Here is a 17,807-nt window from a genome sequence, read left to right on the forward strand (position 1 = left end):
CAGGACAGAGCAGCCTGACTGGGCAATTATGCAAGAGTGGAAAGACCGCTGAGAAGAAGGGAAGGAAGTGCCCGGGCCACGACCAGACCCGGCGCTGGGGGTGGGGTGGGGTGGGGTGGGGGGTGGGTACCACTGCAGCCAGCCCCACCAGCCACTTCCTCTACCCTTCCCAGGTGAGCCAGTGCTGCAAGTCTGACCTCTGTGTGGGGACCACAAGGCAGCACCACATGGGACAGGGAAGACCAGAGACAAGCAGAGCATCCCTCAGGGAGGGGGCATTTAGTGAGTAATGAAAGGACAGCCCCTCAGCCGTGAGCCAAGGGCCTTGTGCTGCAGGGGCCACTGATGTGGAATTAAGTGAGGAATTAAGTGCCATCCATCACGTGAGGAATTAAGTACCATCCATCACGTGATCCCACTCAATGTTCTTTGCTTTCAACTTTCTTTTGAGGTACAACACACCCACAAAAAAGGGCTGTGCGTGAAACTGACGTGCTGGGGGCTGGGTTAATTTTCAGAAAGTGAGTGCACTTGTGGAAATGGCATCCTTATCAACAGAGCAAGTCACCTGCCGCCTCTTACTTGCCTCCACTCACTGCTGCCCCCACCCACCCCCACCCCCACCCCCTGCGCTGGAGGTCACCCTGGCTTCCAGCCCCACTGACTGGCATGGGCAGTTTTTGAGCTTGGTGTCAATGGCGTGCTGCAGAAGGTGTGCTCTGTGTCTGCCTTCTCTATCCCCGCATTGTGTCTGGAAGGTTCACCCGTGTTGTGTCCGGTAGTTCCTGCCCATTGCCAAGTAGTGCATCGTCCTGTGCAGGAAGATCCTAGATGTGTAAATGGAAATGATCAGAGGAAGGACTTGCCAGGCTGGTCACACCCAGGGCTGGTGACCTCAGGGTGATCGGGGAGCAGCAGTGACCAGAGGGGACCTGCCAAGCAGACCTTTCAGAGCAGAGATGGACGCCGGGCTTCCTAGATAAAATCCCCTGCCAGAGAGCAACCCTCACCCCTGGCGGTCCAGGAGGACCTGTGGCTCTCAGAGTGTTCCCAGTGCTGATGGGCTTTGCCATCATCTCTCCCTTGGGATCTGGGGATCTGGGCCACAAACTGGCCCTGCCCACCTGAGCCTGCAGCTGAACTGCCTGGGTCTAAGGCCACTTGCTGCGTGACCTTGAACCAGCTCTATAACCTCTGAGCCCCCCAGGCTCCCCGTCTACCTGGCCAAGCACCCCAGGCTTTAGTGAGAGGGGCCCCAGCCTCTGCCCCAGCAAGCTGCTGTCCTCCTCACCCCTCCATCCCAAATCCCCTTCTCCCCCTTCTCAGCAGAGTTGGGAGTCCCCTTTCACTCAGGAGGAAACCACATCTGCTCTGAGCGGCCATTCTTTGATCAGGATTTGAACGCGGTTCTCACTCAGCCTGCCCCGCTGCCCCTGCCCTCAGCCACAGTCACCCGGGATGTACACCTGAGGCTTGCACACGCTCCCCTGGAGGATTCATTCCATCAATCACTTCGTGAGTGATGCAGTTACTATCCGAATACTTACAGAGGGCCCACTGTGTGCCAGGCACCAGCTCTAGGGGTTGGGGCCAGAGCCCTTGTCAAAACAGGCCAAACCCTTCTCTCATGGGGCTCACATTCTGGTAGGGAAAGACACTGTAAAAATAAAAATGGGATGAGTGATCTGGAAAAAAAAAAAAAAAAGCAGGAAAGAGGGGTGGGGTCCGCATGAAGTTTTGCTATTTTATGTGAAGTTTATATATATCAAGGAAGGCCTCTCAGAGGAGGTGCCCTTTGAGCAGAAACCTGTAGAAGATGAGGGTGGGAGTTACGAGTGTGTGGGAGACGGGCCAGGTGGAATGGCTTGTGCAAAAGCCCTGAGATGAGAGCACCTGGAACAGAGGGGCCAGCGTGGCTGGCTCAGAGGAGCCAGGAGGAGAGAGCTGGGAGTCAGGAAACCCTCCTGCGGGGCCCTGTGGGCCACGGAGGGGACAATGACGGGCGTGTCCCCGCACAACTGCGTGCGTGAGGCCACCCATGTCCGCACCACGGGAACCCGAGGAAGCCCAGAAACTGAAAGAAGAAGCAAAGCCCTATCTGCACGCTCCCTGCCCCCTCCTAACCGCGGCTCCGCCGCGACAGAGGCGACTTCCTTTTTCCAGCCTATTTAAGTCTCAGCCCGCAGCGCCCCGGAGAAGAGGGGGCCGCACGCAGCCCAGCCATGGGGGACCCCTTCATTCGCCACATCGCCCTCCTGGGCTTCGAGAAGCGCTACGTCCCCAGCCAGCACTACGTGAGTACCGGCCTGAGGCGCCCTGCGCGTGGGGACAGGACTGGCGGGGCGCAGGTGCCGGTCCCCGCGCAGCCCCGGGACTCCCGGCCCGAGACGCGGGCGGCCGAGGGGTGAGGGGGCGGGGCCGCGGCCAAGGCTCCCCGGCTCTGGGCCTCAGGCCGCCCGCCGGGGCCGCAGTCAATGTGCGCCCTTCAAAAGGTGCGCGCCGCCACCCGGGCCCTCGGTGCGAGGACAGCGGCTTGGCCCCCGGCCCCCGCCCGCCCACCCCACGCCCTGCTTCCCGCCCCAGCCCGGCGTCCCTTCTCCGCGCCCGGCAAGTGTCCCCGCGGCCCCTCTGGGAAGGGTCCTCGGGAGAGCGCCCTGGTGGCGATCAGTTACATTAGAGTCGTGACCCCTCCTGTAGGGTGACACCACCACAGGGACCAGAGGAGTCCCCCCTCCTGCCCTGGGGGAGCTGGAGGAGTGCAGGCCCAGACATGGCCATCCTATCACGGGGTCTCCAAACCCAGAGGAAGGCCAGGGAGGGATCCAATTAGTAAATTGGCACTTGTAGTGTATGTGCCAAGACCCTGCTTTTTTAACTTTTAATTTTGAAATAATTTCAAATTTACAGAAATGTCCCCCAAAATACCAATAACTCCAACATTCCTTCACCCACATTTCCTCTCTCCTCTCACTCTCTGTCTCTCCCCCTCCGTCTCTTTGTCCCTCCTGCTTTCTCTCTCTCTGAATATACATTTTCTGAATCATTTGAGAGTCATTTGGAGACACTGTGTTTCTTTACCTCTAAGTATTTATTACAGATGTGTATTTCTTAAAATCAAGGACGTTCTTTTACATAGCCAAAGGTGTCAAAATGAGGAAATTAACACTGATAAAGCACTGTTATGCAACCCACAGACTTTATTCGGATTTTACCAATTGTCCTCTTGTCCCTCCGTAGGAAAATTTTTTCAGGTCAAGCATCCAATCCAAGATCACACAAATTAAAACAAACGAACAAAAACTATCCAGGATCACCTGTTGCATCTGAGTTGTCATGTCTCTTTGGCGTCTTTAAATCCAGATCAGTCCTAATCGGTCTTTGTCCTTCTCAACTTCGACTTTTTGAAGAGATGGGGCCAGTTATTTTGCAGAACACCCCTCGATTCGGGTGTGTCTGATACTTTGTTAGATCTTAGTAATGCAGGAACACCCCAGAAGTATTGATACGTTCTTTTCATTGATCGTATCAGGTGGCAGGTGATTTTGATTTGTTCCTTTATTGGTGATGTTAACTTTGATCACTGAGTCCTGGACGTGTCCTCCAAGCTTCTCTGCTGTAAAGTTACTCTTTTCCCCTTTGTAATTAATAACTAAACTGTGGGGAGGTTATGTAAAGCTATGTGAATATCCTGTACCTTATAGTATCTGTATGACTCTTGCCTGAATCACATTGCTATAATGATTGCCAAATAATGATTTTTAAACGCTATTGGTCCTTCTGCATTTATTAGTTAACATTTTCCTGTGTCTTCCCTTCTTCCTTATTTATGTCAGTATGGATCCATGGATTCCTGTTTTATTCAGTGAGTTATAATCCAATACCATCATTACTTATTTTGATGCTCAGAATGTCCCAGGTTTGGTGACTGGAGCTCCTTCAGGCTGGCTTCTGTACTTTTTTTTTTTTTTTTTAATATATCCTGTCATTCTTTTTTCTTGCGGCGGGGGCAGTGGGAGACAGGGTACCTGGGTACGTTCTTATGGCACAAAGTGGGCCAGCTTAACTTGGACTTTCCCAGCCCTAGTCCTGGACTCAACCATTTCACTAAAGAGCCCTGGTTCTTTTTAGTGGGAGTGATATTAGAACGCAAGATCTGGAAGCTGGGTGTGCTCATTGCCACCAAGGTGTCATGGCTCATGACTGCCTTTCCAGTGGACAGACTGGAGGAAATAGCTATTTCATATCATCCTTGCCTCTCATCACTTAACGTTTGTAGCTCCTTTTTCTCACTGCAGGAACCCTGGCTCCCAACGAGATCAGTATATTCACTCTTCTGCTCAATTCTAAACTACACATAAACTTGTTTCAGAATAATTACACCCACGCCACTATTAACAAGAAACCTACTAACCTATTAAGTCAAATTGAAGTTTTCTTTGCAGTTCTTCTGAAAGTGCTGCAACTAAAAGCTATTTGGATTCTTTTCCATTTTCCTTTAATATTTAGGTTATTACCCATTTTATATATAGTTAAGTTCATTTGTTTCTGTCTGTTTCCAACTTTAAAGTTAAAAAAATCCTTGTTGATTTAATTTTACTTCTAAATATGTAAAATATTAGCAAGTTCACCCATTTAAAGTGCACTATGGCTTTGGGTATATTTCAAGTTCTTCAACTGTCACAACCATCTAATTTTTTAGAACATTTTTATCATCCCCGTTGGTAGCTATTCTTTTTATTCCCCAAGATTTTATTCTGAGAAACTTCAAATATACAGCAAAGTTGAAAAAAATTTCACAGCAAAACAAAACCAAACAAAAAACCCAACCAGGGACCTCCCTGGTGGTGCAGTAGTTAAGAATGTGCCTGCCAATGCAGGGGACACAGGTTCAAGCCCTGGTCCTGGAAGATCCCACATGCTGCAGAGCAACTAAGCCCATGGACCACAACTACTGAGCCTGCCCTCTAGAGCCCACAAGCCACAACTACTGAGCCCGTGTAGTGCAACTACTGAAGCATCTAGAGCCCATGCTCCACAACAAGAGAAGCCACCACGATGAGAAGCCTGTGCACTGCAACAAAGAGTAGCCCCCATGCGCCACAACTAGAGAAAACCTGTGCACAGCAACGAAGACTCAACGCAGCCAAAAATAAATAATTAATTAAAAAAAAAAAAAAAAAAACCAAACCCAACCAGACATATGCTTACTATCTTGATTATACCATTAGCACTTCCTATAGTACTTGCTTTATCACGTATGCATCCATCCATCCATCCACCCATCAATCTATCTTATTTTTGGTGCATTTCAAGGCAAATTACAAACATCAGTACACTGTCCTAAACGTTGGGTTGGCCAAAAAGTTCATTCCGGTTTTTCCTTAAGACCTTACAGAAAAACCCGAACGAACTTTTTGGCCAACCCAGTACTTCAGCATGCGTATCACAACTAGAGTTCAGTATTTTTCTGTAGTTTTTTTTCTCTTTTGATGGAAAATTTATGTAAAATGAAACCCACAAATCTCAGAGATACATTTGCTGAGATCTGACAGTACATCTCCCTACGTAACCCAAACTCTCATCAAGACGTAGACCGTAAAAAATAAAAAATAATAAAAAGATGTAGACCGTGACCATCACCCCATCTCACACCCCAGTCATTCCTCCCCATCCCCAGGTTTTTTCCACCTTAATTTAGTTGTGCTTGCTCTAGAATGTCACAGATATGGAATCATATGTAGCCTTTCACGCCTGGCTTATTTCACTCAGCATAATTTAGTGATTTTGAGATTCATCCGCATGATGGCACACATCAGTAACTTGTTCTTTTTTGTCTCCTAACTATTTTTGCAGGCCTATTTTTCCTTCCTGAGGTTTTTTGTTTTGTTTTGTTCTTGTTTGTTTTTAAATAATGGCTTTTTTGAGATATAATTCCCATGCCGTACGATTAACCTACGTGAATTGTACAATTCAGTGGTTTTTAGGATGTTCACAGACTTGCACAGCCATCACTACAATTGATTTTAGAAGATTTTCTTCATCACCCATACCCGTTAGCAGTCAAACCTCAGCCCCCTTACCCCCAGCCCCGCCCAGCCCCTGGCAACCGCTAATCTACTTTCTGTCTCAATAGATTTGTCTCTTTTGGACATTTTGTGTGTGTGTGTGTGTGTGTGGCCACGTGCGTGGCTTGTGGGATCTCAGTTTTCCGACCAGGGACTGAACCTGGGACCTTGGCAGTGAAAGTGCAGAGTCCCGACCACTGAACCACCAGGGAACTCCCTGGACATTTCATAGAAATGGAACCATACAACAGCTTACTGAGTTCTTCTGTTGTCTGAGGTCAGCCCTTTCTGTATCTTACCTTCTGTTAACTCTCATACCAGCCTTAGCAGTGAGGTCCTACTTTTACCTCCAGTTTACAGATGAATTTGAGTTAATTTGAGAGAAGTCATCCCTCTTGCCCTGGGGACCATGAACTTGGTGCTCTTTCTATGGCCCAGGTTACCCCAAAGAGCATTCTCCCTTCCACCCCCAGTCCTGTGGGCTTCCACCATGGGGTGGGGGGCTGCCCAGGTGCATGGCTGAACGAGATGCCCCACCTCTACCGCCCCCCCAGGTCTACATGTTCCTGGTGAAATGGCAGGACCTGTCTGAGAAGGTGGTCTACCGGCGTTTCACTGAGATCTACGAATTCCATGTGAGTGCCCTGTGTTGGGGGTCCAGGGAGGGGATGCCACACCCAGTCCCAGCTCTGCCCTTTGGGGAGGGGAGCGGCCTAGGTGCTGACCAGGAGCTGAGGAACCCAGAGTCCCCCCGTCCCCTCCCAGCCCACAGATAAGGGGGCATTATTTTTTTTAACTTTAAAAAGCACTAAAGCAATTTTTATTTTGGTGCCCCAGGCCCCACTCCACACGCAGGGCCCTCCTTAACCAGGGAAGGGGCTTCAGGAAGCGTGCAGGTTCCTGCACTTCTCTTGTGTGAATTATTTAAAGTGAAATGCAAAGAAAACTGTAACCAGCCTTGTACACCCAGCACCTGGAGTCACAGCTGATATCACTGGGCCGTTTGCTATAAGGCGTTTTTTTTGTTTGTTTGTTTTAAAATTCATTTTATTTTTGGCTACGTTGGGTCTTCATTGCTTCGCGCAGGCTTTCTCTAGTTGTGGGAATGGGGGCTACTCTTCGTTGCGGTGCGCAGGCTTCTCACTGCGGTGGCTTCTCTTGTTGCAGAGCACGGGCTCTAGGCACGTCAGCTCAGTAGTTGTGGCTCGAGGGCTCTAGAGCGCAGGCTCAGTAGTTGTGGCACACGGGCTCTGTTGCTCTATGGCACGTGGGATCTTCCCGGACCAGGGCTCGAACCTGTGTCCCCTGCCTTGGCAGGCGGATTCTTAACCACTGCGCCCCCAGGGAAGCCCTAAGGTGTTTTAAGATAAAGGAGATGAAACATTACAAAAGCAGTGGAAGTCGCCCTTCATCTCATATCCCGTCCCAGCTCCTACCCTGGGTGGCCACACACACACACACACACACACACACACACACACACACACGCGCGCGCGCGCACACACACACGACATGCAGTAGTGTGGAGCCTGCATTTTCTGTAGTGCATATAAATGCCATCAGTGTGCTTTTTGCCTCTTTCTCAATCTTATTACTGTCACTAGGTTACTTTTTTTTTTTTTTTTTTTTTTTTTTTTGCTGTACGCGGGCTTCTCACTGTTGCGGCCCCGCCCGCTGCGGAGCACAGGCTCCGGACGCGCAGGCTCAGCGGCCATGGCTCACGGGCCCAGCCGCTCTGCTGCATGTGGGATCTTCCCGGACCGGGGCACGATCCCGTGTCCCTTGCATCGGCAGGCGGACTCTCTACCACTGCGCCACCAGGGAAGCCCACTAGGTTACATTTTTTGAGACTAGTCAATGCTGATGCTTTGTGGGGCTTCATCTCACCTCTTTAAACTGTTCTGGGTTATTCCATTGTAGGATTAGCTTCTTTTATTAATTGGTCAACTCATTCATTCATCCAACCACTATTTATTGAGCACCAACTAAGTACCAGGCACTTTCTACTTAGTGAGAAGGAAATGCTGCTGAAAGGCATAACAGACAGATGCAAATCCTTGCCCACCCTAGTAGACCTTATGTTCTAGTGGAGGAGTCAGGATAACAGACAAACAAAAAGATAAGTAACTTATATAGTATGTTAGATGGTCCTTAGAATTACAGAGAAAAATAAAGCAGGGAGGGGAGGTGGGAAGGGTGGGACAAGGAAGGACAGTTGTCAGGGAGGAGGCCTCACTGAAGTGGGAGATATCTCCTTGAAGAAGGAGAAAGAGAGAGAGAGAGTGACCTATGGATCTGTGTGGGGGAAGAATGGGAATCGCATGTGCAAAGGCCCTGGGGCAGGAGTGGGCCTGGAGCATTCAAGGGTGGCTGGAGCAGAGTGAACAACAGGTGAGTGGGGCAGGAGAGGTGAGCAAGGCAGGCAGAGGCAGGTCACATGGTGCCTTGTAGACCAATGCGGAGCCTTGTAGACCAATGCGGAGCCTTGTAGACCAATGCGGAGCCTTTGGCTTCCATTCTGAGTGAGCTGAGAGGCAGGGAGGGTTCTGAGCAGAGGAGGGACAGGATGCAACTTAGGTTTTCAGAGGATCCCTCTGGATGCTGGATTGAGGACAGACAAGGGAGGGGGAGGGGTGAGTGACCTGAGAAGGTTATAATAACCAGACCTGGTGGAAGCTCAGACCAGGGTGGTGGCAGCAAGTGTAGTGAGAAGAATCAGATTCTGAATAGATTTGGGGAGCAGAACCGAAAGAATTTGCTGATGGATTGGATGTGAGGTGGAAGAGAAAGAAGAATCCAGGATGCCACCAGGAGCTTCTCGCCTGAGCAATTGGAAGGGTATTTAGGTCATGTCCAATTTTGTGTTCTACAGAGCTGTAGTAAAACAGATGCCTTCACATCTGCTTTTCTGTCTAGAAAATCTTAAAGGAGATGTTTCCTATCGAGGCAGGGGACATCAACCCAGAGAACAGGATCATCCCCCACCTGCCAGGTGAGGAGCAGGCCTGAGTCACCTGGGCAGGCTCACCTGTCCCAGCTCCCCTCACCTGCCCTCTGATTGCCCCCTCCACTCCCACCCTCTCCGGACTTGACCTTTCGAGTGTGCTCACTGGTCCTCTGGTGCCCCTCCCTGCTCCGCCCAGCCCCGCGGTGGTTTGATGGGCAGCGGGTGGCCGAGAGCCGCCAGGGCACCCTCACCGAGTACTGCAACTCGCTCATGAACCTGCCTGGCAAGATCTCCCGCTGCCCCCACCTCCTCAACTTCTTCAAGGTGCGCCCTGACGACCTCAAGCTCCCCACGGACAGCCAGTGAGTGCCGGGAGGAGGAAAGGTGGTGGTCAGACCCTTGCCTGGAGTGGGTGGGACTATCCCCATGTTAGACAGGAGGAGCCTGAGGCTCAGAGAGGGGAAGTGACTTGCCCAAAGTCACACAGCAGGGAAAGCCAAGGAGGCAGGATTCCAACTCTGGACACCCCCAGCATCCCTGCCAAGTTTCTACCTGGACCCCTCTGGGCCTCAAGGTGCTGGGGGTCGGGGGGGAGGCACTGTGGGCTGGGGGTCTAAGGTCCTAAGTCCTTGTCCTGACTCTGAGACTGCCTGGCCGTGGGACATGGAGCCTTCTGAAGGCAGCTTCTCCTTCTGTGACCGGGTGGTGAGGGCCAGATGCAGTAGTGGGTGCTGGGGAGAGTTGCTTACAAACTGTGAAGTGTGGAGCCCCCGAGAGGATGTGGGGGGCCGGTGGCCTCTGTTCCTTCCTGAGCCTGTCTCAGGCCCCTGCCTATCCTTTGTCACCTCATTCTCTGCCTGCCCTCGCCCCAGGGATCTCCTGTGCTCAGGGCCCTGCGTGGACAGCATCGGAGATGCTGATGAGATCTCGCGGGAATGTGCTGTGGAAGGTCCTTCTCTCTGTCCCCCTCTGGTACTGAGTGCTGGGGGAGGCCTGGAGGACAGGGCTGCCGTAGAGACAGCAGGGCTCCCGCCAGTGCTTCTGGACCCTTGATCACATCCCCAGTCCTGGGCGGGGCAGTTCCCATTGGCCCTGGGGTTGGGGGCGCCCACTCCTGTTGGCTTCCGTCTCGAGGCTCCAGCAGAAGGGAGCTGGCCCACGAGCCTTCTCCTTTGGGTCTACAGGAGGCTGGGGCCCCTCCTCGGGCTGGCTGAGCAGAGCCTGTCCTCCTCAAAGCCCTGTCCTTCTAGTCCAGTTGCTACCTTCTCTCTGCGGCGGCCCCCATTTCCCACGTTCCTTCTGGGAACTTTCTTGGCAAGTTCTTCTGGAGGTCTGCCCGGAGCATGCTGTTCTCCAGGGGAAGCTGAGCGTCTAACCCAGACTGTTCTCTGATGCAGGGTGAAAAAGCCAGAGACATACCTGATGCCCAGAGATGGCAAGAGTAACGCTGCAGGTGAGAGGCCGCGGTCAGCCAAGTGAGGGTCACCCTAAGGGACTGCTGACACCATCAGGGACCCTGAGCTCGGTGTGTGCAGGGAAAAGAGCAGGAGGTGAGAGCAGCTGTGAAGGGTCTTGGCGGCTGCACTGAAGTGTTGGGGTCTTTGAGGGTCACTGGTCAGTGAAGGGAGCTCACCTCCATGGCTGCAGCACCCAGCACAGAGCCTGGCTCCCAACAGCCTAGAGGATGTTCTGGCTGAATGAATGAACAGATTTAGGGGCAAAAGTGGCCTTTAGGGGTGACTCAGGGGCATGACAGTATCTAGTCTTTATTGCATGATAATTGTTAATAACATTACCTAACATTTATCGAGCATGTACCCTGTGCCAGGCGCTATTTTAAGTGTTTTCCATGTATTAACTCATGTAATCATCTCTATAATAGTATGAAATAGGTACAACTGTGCTATTATCCCCATTTTGCAACTGGACAACACTGAGGCTTGACTTAAGTTGAGATTCTTGACAAGGGACACACAGCTACTAAATGTGCGATTTCAGCCAGTCGGTGGGACACACGGTCAAGTACTCTGGGCTACTCAAAGTGTGGTCCAGTGACCAGCAGTGTCTTAGGTCAGGCTGCTATAACAAAGTGTCATAGAGTGGGTGGCTTAAATAGAAGAAATGAATTTTCTCATAGTTCTGGAGGCTGGAAGGCTGAGATCAAGTTGTGGGCAGGTTTGGGTTCAGCTGAGGCCTCTCTCCTTGGCTTGCAGACGGCTGCCTTGTTGCTTTGTCCTCACGTGGCCTTTCCTCTGTGCATGCAACTCCCTGGTGTCTTTTCCTCTTCCTATAAGGACACCAGTCCTATTGGATCAGGGCCCCACCCTTATGACCTCATTTAACCTTAATCACCTCCTTGAAGGTTTTAGCTCCAAATACACTCAGAGTCTAAGGTACTGGGGGTTAGGGCTTCAACATATGAATTTGGGGGTGGGGGGACACAATTCAGCCCATAACAGGCAGCAGCAGTACTGCCTGGGGGCTGGTTAGACATGTAGCCTCTCAGGTCCCACCAGAGGCCTATGGAATCAGCACCTATGTTTCAGCAAGATCCCTGGGTGATTTGTGTGCACCTTGAAGTTGAGAAGGGCTGCTTGCTAACCACATCAAATGAGAAAGAGACCGTGTGTAAAGTGTGTGACCAGTGTCTGGAACACACTAGGTGCTCAATAAGTGCAGGGCTGCGAAGACGAGCTTGTCTTTGCTGCTTTCCAGTATACAGGGCGTGTCTACCCCTGGCCTGTCTGGAGCTGGGTGGGGATGGGATGCCAGTGCCTGTTCAGGTGGCCTACACAGGGCCCACAGGGGAGAGCCAGGACGAGGCGCCCACAATGTCCACTCACCCTGCCCTCCCTCTACCCAGACATCACGGGCCCCATCATCCTGCAGACGTACCGCGCCATCGCTGACTATGAGAAGAGCTCAGGCTCCGAGATGGCTCTGGCCACAGGCGACGTGGTGGATGTCGTGGAGAAGAGCCAGAGTGGTCAGCCTCCCCGCCCTGCCTGGACCGCCCTCCCCTGGCGCCTGGGCCCATGGCTACAGGCCCCCACCAAGGCTCTGCCCCCCAGGCAGCCCCAGGCCTCCTCCCCGCCTGGCCCACCGGGGGGCTCTGGCTCCTTCAGGGGCCCTGACTGTTCTCCCCACACTGTGGGTCACCCTCTCTCTGAGAGTGTGCCCCAGGGCAGCTCTGGGGATCTGCACACATTCTGGGCTGTGACTGTGCATCTCTGGGGGTTATATCCGGGTGGACAGGTGAACTTCTCACCATGTGTGTGATGTGGGTTCTGAGCTGTAGTTCTGTGACCCTGTGGGTACTGGGGTGTGTGATTTTGGTGTAGAGTGTGGTGAAGGTGACATTTCTGGATCTGAGTGTTGGACGCCTGTGTGTCTGTGTCTGAGTGCCCTCACCCACCCCTACCCCCCACCGATGGCCGAGGGAGGCTCCCAGGCCCGCCCAGACCTACCGCCCCGTATCCCTGGCACAGGCTGGTGGTTCTGCCAAATGAAGACAAAGCGCGGCTGGGTCCCGGCGTCCTACTTGGAGCCCCTGGACAGTCCCGATGAGGCAGAAGACCCAGAACCCAACTATGCAGGTGCCCCTCCCCTCCTCGGCCTCAGGGGTGGGAGAGAGGGGCAGGATTGAAGAGCCAGAAGTGACTGCTTTGGGGTCAGACATGACTGTGGGCTGGGCAGGAGAGGAGGCAGGGCTGAGACCCTAGGTTGGGTCTAGGTGGGGTAGGAGGTGGTGCCCTTGGTCAGGACAGGGGGAACCAGGAGGTAGGATAGAGGTGAGGGGGATGAGGTCAGCCTGGGACACCGCGTGGCTGCCAGCCTGGGGCCGGGTCCAGTGGGAAGCTGCATGATGAGCCAGACTGAGGCTCAGGAAGGAGGGCTGCCTGGAGGTGGGGGCATTATGGCTGACTAGAATGGAAAAACTGGCAGCCCCTGGGCTGGATGGGTCCCATGTGGGGTTTGAAAAAATTTAGTATTGGTTGCCCGTATTTTGCAATAGAAAGATCTTACAATTTTATATGGATTTATGACTCCTCTTTAAAAATTGGGAAAGGCGTGTGTATCGGGCCTGCAGCCCCACATGCCAACAGTGGACAGGAGTTGAGTAGCTCAGGTGCCACTGGATGGGTGCTCTACCTCTGCACTTTCTGCCTAGCCACTCCTCGTCTGCAGGTGCCTGGCCAGGTCTCTGCAGTCATGGGTGCTCCTGGCCTCTGGTGTGGGTGATGGTGGGTAGGAGCGGGCGAGCTCCCCTGGGTAGAGTAGGCAGAGGGCACAAGTCCAGAGTGTCTCCACGAGGAGGGGGGAGGGCTGGAGGAGAGAGGTCCTGGGCTCCAGCTGGAGGAAGCCCCAGGCCCAGAGAGGAGGGGCGGGGTGGTGAGCCCCGTGCTGGGGGGGGCTTCACACTCTGCCCCTCCCCTCTCCAGGTGAGCCCTACATCACCATCAAAGCCTACACTGCCCTATTGGAGGATGAGATATCTTTGGAGCAGGGCGAAACCATCGAGGTCATTCATAAGCTCCTGGATGGCTGGTGGGTCATCAGGTAGGAGAGCTGTGCCCTCCCTCCCACTGCACCTGCCCTGAGAGTCAGCCTGGCCTGGGGTTGGGCCTGCGTAGGCTCAGTGCCGACTTGACTGTGTGACTCTGGGTAGGCCGCTGCCTCTCTCTGGGCTGTTTCCATTTTGGAAGCAGACTCGTGATAATCCCAGCCTGCCCGTGTCTCAGGGTTCAGTGTCCTTGTCTGAGTGGGAACACCTTTCCTTTGTGACTTGGGGTCACATCCCCTGACCAGTCCATCTATTCATTCTCCAGCAACACAATTAATTGTATTATTATATTTGATAGCTGCTAGAGCAGACCCTGTCATCCCTTTTCCTTTTAAAATCCTTCATTGCAATTTCCATCTGTTTATTCCTCCAAGTGAACGTAGGAATACTAACGTGTTTTCCTGGTTCTGGGGAAAGCAGAATCCCGGGGTCTTGCACACGATTTCAGAGCCCTGAGTCACAGGGCTCATCCGTGACCCCAGTGAGCTTGTGGCCACAACACCCCCCCCATCAGCGTGGCCCTTGGCTGGGGACTTTGAGGCAGGATTTCTCAACCTTTTACTTTTTAAATTTTATTGGCATATAGTTGCTTTACAGTGTTGTGTTAGTTTCTGCTGTACAGCAAAGTGAATTAGTTTTTTGACCCAAACTCAGTTAACCCCCATTATGCACCCCTGAGACAATGTTTGTGAGTCTCCCACCAGCCAAGAAGAATCAGAGTTTTACAGAGTAAGGTTTGTGTTATGCAAAGGCTGTTGTTTTTTTTTTTACTACCAAATGTAGTAGTGAGAATGGAAAGAAAAATCTTCTCAACAAATGGTGCTGGAACAACTGGATATCCCTATGGGGGGAAAAAATGAACCTAGATCCCTGCCTCACACCATACACCTTTATTTGGAACATTTCACAGATTTTACCAAGCACAAAACCCAAAACTCAAAAGCTTTTGGAAGAAAGCATAAGGGAACTTGGTGACCTGGAGGTACGCAGAAGTTTCTTAGGACACAGAAGGCAATCACCATAAAAGAAAAAACTGACAAATACAATATTGCAGATGTTTTGTAGCAAACACCTGTCCCTGGGGAGATGGATCTGCTAACTTCCTCCCCCTCTCAGCGTCACAACTGGGAAGGCCTGTGTGGCATTGATGAGGAAACTGAGGCACACAGGTGCAGGGTCTGGTGTTGGCTGCCGTGTTTGCCACCTCCCAGCTGCCTTGACCCCCAACCGTTTAGAGGGAGCCTTGACCCCATGTCTGAGGCCCCGCCCCTGCAGCTGCTCAGGCCTCAAGGGCTGCCTCTGTTGCAGGAAAGAAGATGTCACAGGTTACTTCCCATCCATGTACCTGCAACAGGCAGGGCAGGACACAGAGCAGGCCCAAAGCCGGATCAAGAGGGGAGCGCCGCCCCGCAGGTGAGCAAGAGCCTCCGGGGCGCGGGGGGGGGGGGGGGGGTGCTGGGCGGGGCTGAGGAGGGTATACCACGGCTTCCGTCTGTCTGTCCAGGCCCTGGATAGGCAGTGCTGGGGCAGGGGAGATGGTGCAGGGGCGCTCAGCCTGGCGGGGTAGGCAGCACCCTCACTGGATGGAGGCCCCCTCCCACACTCTGGGGCTGGCACGGGGGCGGTGGGAAAGCAGAGGTGTGAGATGGTGTGGAGATGGCGGCTCCGATGCCTAGAGTCCTCGGGATGGCCCGTGAGGGCTGCGGCAGTTCGGAGGGCTTTCCTGGGGAGGGGGTAAGCTGGAGGCTGGTGAGGGGTGTGGGAAATGGGCCTGGGCTCTGAGTCAGGGCAGGGGTCCGCATCGGTGAGGGACAGTCGCCTTCATGCCCCGCCCAGGCTGTGCTGGACCCCTCCACCCCGCCTCCTTCCCACTCTCAACCTCCCCGGGCTAGTCTTTGGACTCCAGGGGTGGCCATGAGAGTCCCCTCGGGCAGGGACGCGGGAAGGGCAGGGACGTGGGGCGCTGACCAAAGCCCCTGTCCTGCTGTGCCCAGGTCGTCCATCCGCAACGCGCACAGCATCCACCAACGGTCACGGAAGCGCCTCAGCCAGGACACCTATCGGCGCAACAGTGTTCGTTTTTTGCAGCAGCGCCCCCGCGGGGCGCGGCCGGGGCCCCGGAGCCCGGGGAGCGCACTGAGTGAGTGAGGGCGGGGACCTGGGGGCAGGGCCTGAGTCTGGGGGCGGGCCCCGGGGCGGGCCGGAGGTGAGGAGGGATGTGGCCAGCATCGAGGGTGATGAGAGGCGGGGCCTTGAGGGGTGGGGCCTGAAAAGTGAAGAGGGGCGGGGCCGAGCAGGCGGGGCGGGCCTCAGCTGGCGCTGTCCTCCAGCAGAGGAGGAGGAATCGCTCAATACCGAGCGCCCCAAGCCGCAGCCGGCCGTGCCCCCGAGGCCCAGCGCAGACCTCATCCTGCACCGCTGCAGCGAGAGCACCAAGCGGAAGCTGGCCTCCGCCGTCTGAGGCCGCCCCCACATGACGCTCTTCCCACCTCCAGCCCCTATCCCTGTGTATACATGTATAGAGCCTGAGGTTTGGCGGCAAACGGCAGCCCTTGGCCCCGCCCCACCTAGCTATCCGCCACCCTTAATAAATGTTGCTTGGAGTGGACTGATGGTTTGCAAAGTCTTGCTGCGGGCTGGGCAACACCCTTGGTATTTCTAGAAATAGGACTGAAGGCTGTGAGCTCTACTGGGGGAAGGTGCAAGAACTGAGGTCCGGTTGCGTACTTTACTGGCCTTGCCCAAGACCAAGTGTGCACAAGGCCAAGTGCAAGAGGAAACCCCAGTCCCCTCTGACTGTTTGTCTGACAGACTGCCTACTTGAACTCTGGCCTCACTGCGGAAGAGTTCTGAAGAAGAGTAGGCACAGTGCATAGTTGGGAGGGGAGGTGAGCCAGGGCCCTAGGTGACCTTGTGTGTGCACCCTGATTACCCAAAAAAATGTAGTTTAGGTATAGGGAGACACACCTTAGATGTAAGGACATAACAAAGTGAAAGTGAAGGGATGGAAAAAGATACTTCATGCAAATGGAAACCGAAAGACAGCTGGAGTAGCTATACTTAGATAGAACAAAGACTGTACTAAGAGACATTGGCACTACATAACAATAAAGGGGTCAATCCAATAAGAGGGTATAACATTTGCAAATATTTATGCACCCAACACAGGAGCACTAACATATAAAAAGCAAATATTTACAGACCTAAAGGGAGGAATAGACAGCAATACAATAATAGTAGGGGACTTTAATACCTCATTTACATCAATGGATAGGTCATCCAGACAGAAAATCAATTAGGATTTTCCAAGATAAATCATATGTTAGGCCATAAAACAAATTTAAGAGGACTGAAGTTATATCAAGCATATTTTTTCTAGCCACGACGGCATGAAACTAGAAATTAATTACATGAAGAAAAGTGGAAGGCTCACAAACATGTGGAGATTAAACAAGTTATGAAAAACCAGTGGGTCAAAGAAGAAATCAGAAAGAGAAACAACAACAAAATACCTTGAGAAAGATGAAAATGGCAATGTAACAAACCAAAATTTATGAGATGTAGTAAAAACAGTTCTAAGAGGGAAGTTCATAGCGATAAATGCTTACCTCAAGAAACAAGAAAAGTCTCAAACAACCTAACTCAACACCCCAAGGAACTAGAAAAAGAAGAACGAATGAAGCCCAAAGTTGGTAGAAGGAAGGAAGGAACAAAAATTAGAGCAGAAATAAATGAAATAAAGACTGAAAAGAATAGAAAAGATCAGTGAAACTAAGAGCCAGTTCTTAGAAAAGATAAACAAAACTGACAAACTTTTAGCTGGACTCAGCAAGAAAAAAAGAGAGAGGACTCAAAATCAGAAATAAAAGAGGAGATGTTACAACTGATACCAAAGAAATACAAAGGATCATAAATGACTACTGTGGGGACTTCCCTGGTGGCGTAGTGGTTAAGAATCTGCCTGCCAATGCAGGGGACACGGGTTCGAGCCCTGGTCTGGGAAGATCCCACATGCCACGGAGCAACTAAGCCCACGAGCCACAGCTACTGAGCCCACACGCTGCAACTACTGAAGCCTGAGCGACTAGAGCCCATGCCGTGCAACAGGAGAAACCACGGCAATGAGAAGCCTGTGTACTGTAACGAAGAGTGGCCCCCCCTCGCCGCAACTAGAGAAAGCCCAGCAACGTGCAGCAACGAAGACCAAACACAGCCAAAATAAATAAATTTA

General features: G+C 52.6%; 1 protein-coding gene across 2 annotated transcripts; it reads left to right on the forward strand.

Moving 5' to 3' along the window:
* Positions 1–2,185: 2,185 nt before the first annotated feature.
* Positions 2,186–16,182, forward strand: NCF1 (neutrophil cytosolic factor 1). 2 transcript variants are annotated; one of them, XM_065893615.1, is made up of 11 exons: positions 2,186–2,294; positions 6,620–6,700; positions 8,982–9,057; positions 9,209–9,374; positions 10,410–10,465; positions 11,876–11,998; positions 12,501–12,608; positions 13,455–13,572; positions 14,885–14,989; positions 15,571–15,716; positions 15,907–16,182. In XM_065893615.1, exons 1-11 carry the CDS (start codon positions 2,223–2,225, stop codon positions 16,035–16,037), a joined length of 1,182 nt encoding a protein of 393 aa, XP_065749687.1. In that variant the 5' UTR covers positions 2,186–2,222; the 3' UTR covers positions 16,038–16,182. The 2 variants fall into 2 exon arrangements, with proteins under 2 accessions (XP_065749687.1, XP_065749688.1); XM_065893616.1 differs by having other exon boundaries at positions 2,199–2,294; positions 15,910–16,182.
* Positions 16,183–17,807: the final 1,625 nt, after the last annotated feature.

Source organism: Phocoena phocoena, chromosome 15 (genome assembly GCF_963924675.1).
Source record: "Phocoena phocoena chromosome 15, mPhoPho1.1, whole genome shotgun sequence".
NCBI classification, from domain to species: domain Eukaryota; kingdom Metazoa; phylum Chordata; class Mammalia; order Artiodactyla; family Phocoenidae; genus Phocoena; species Phocoena phocoena.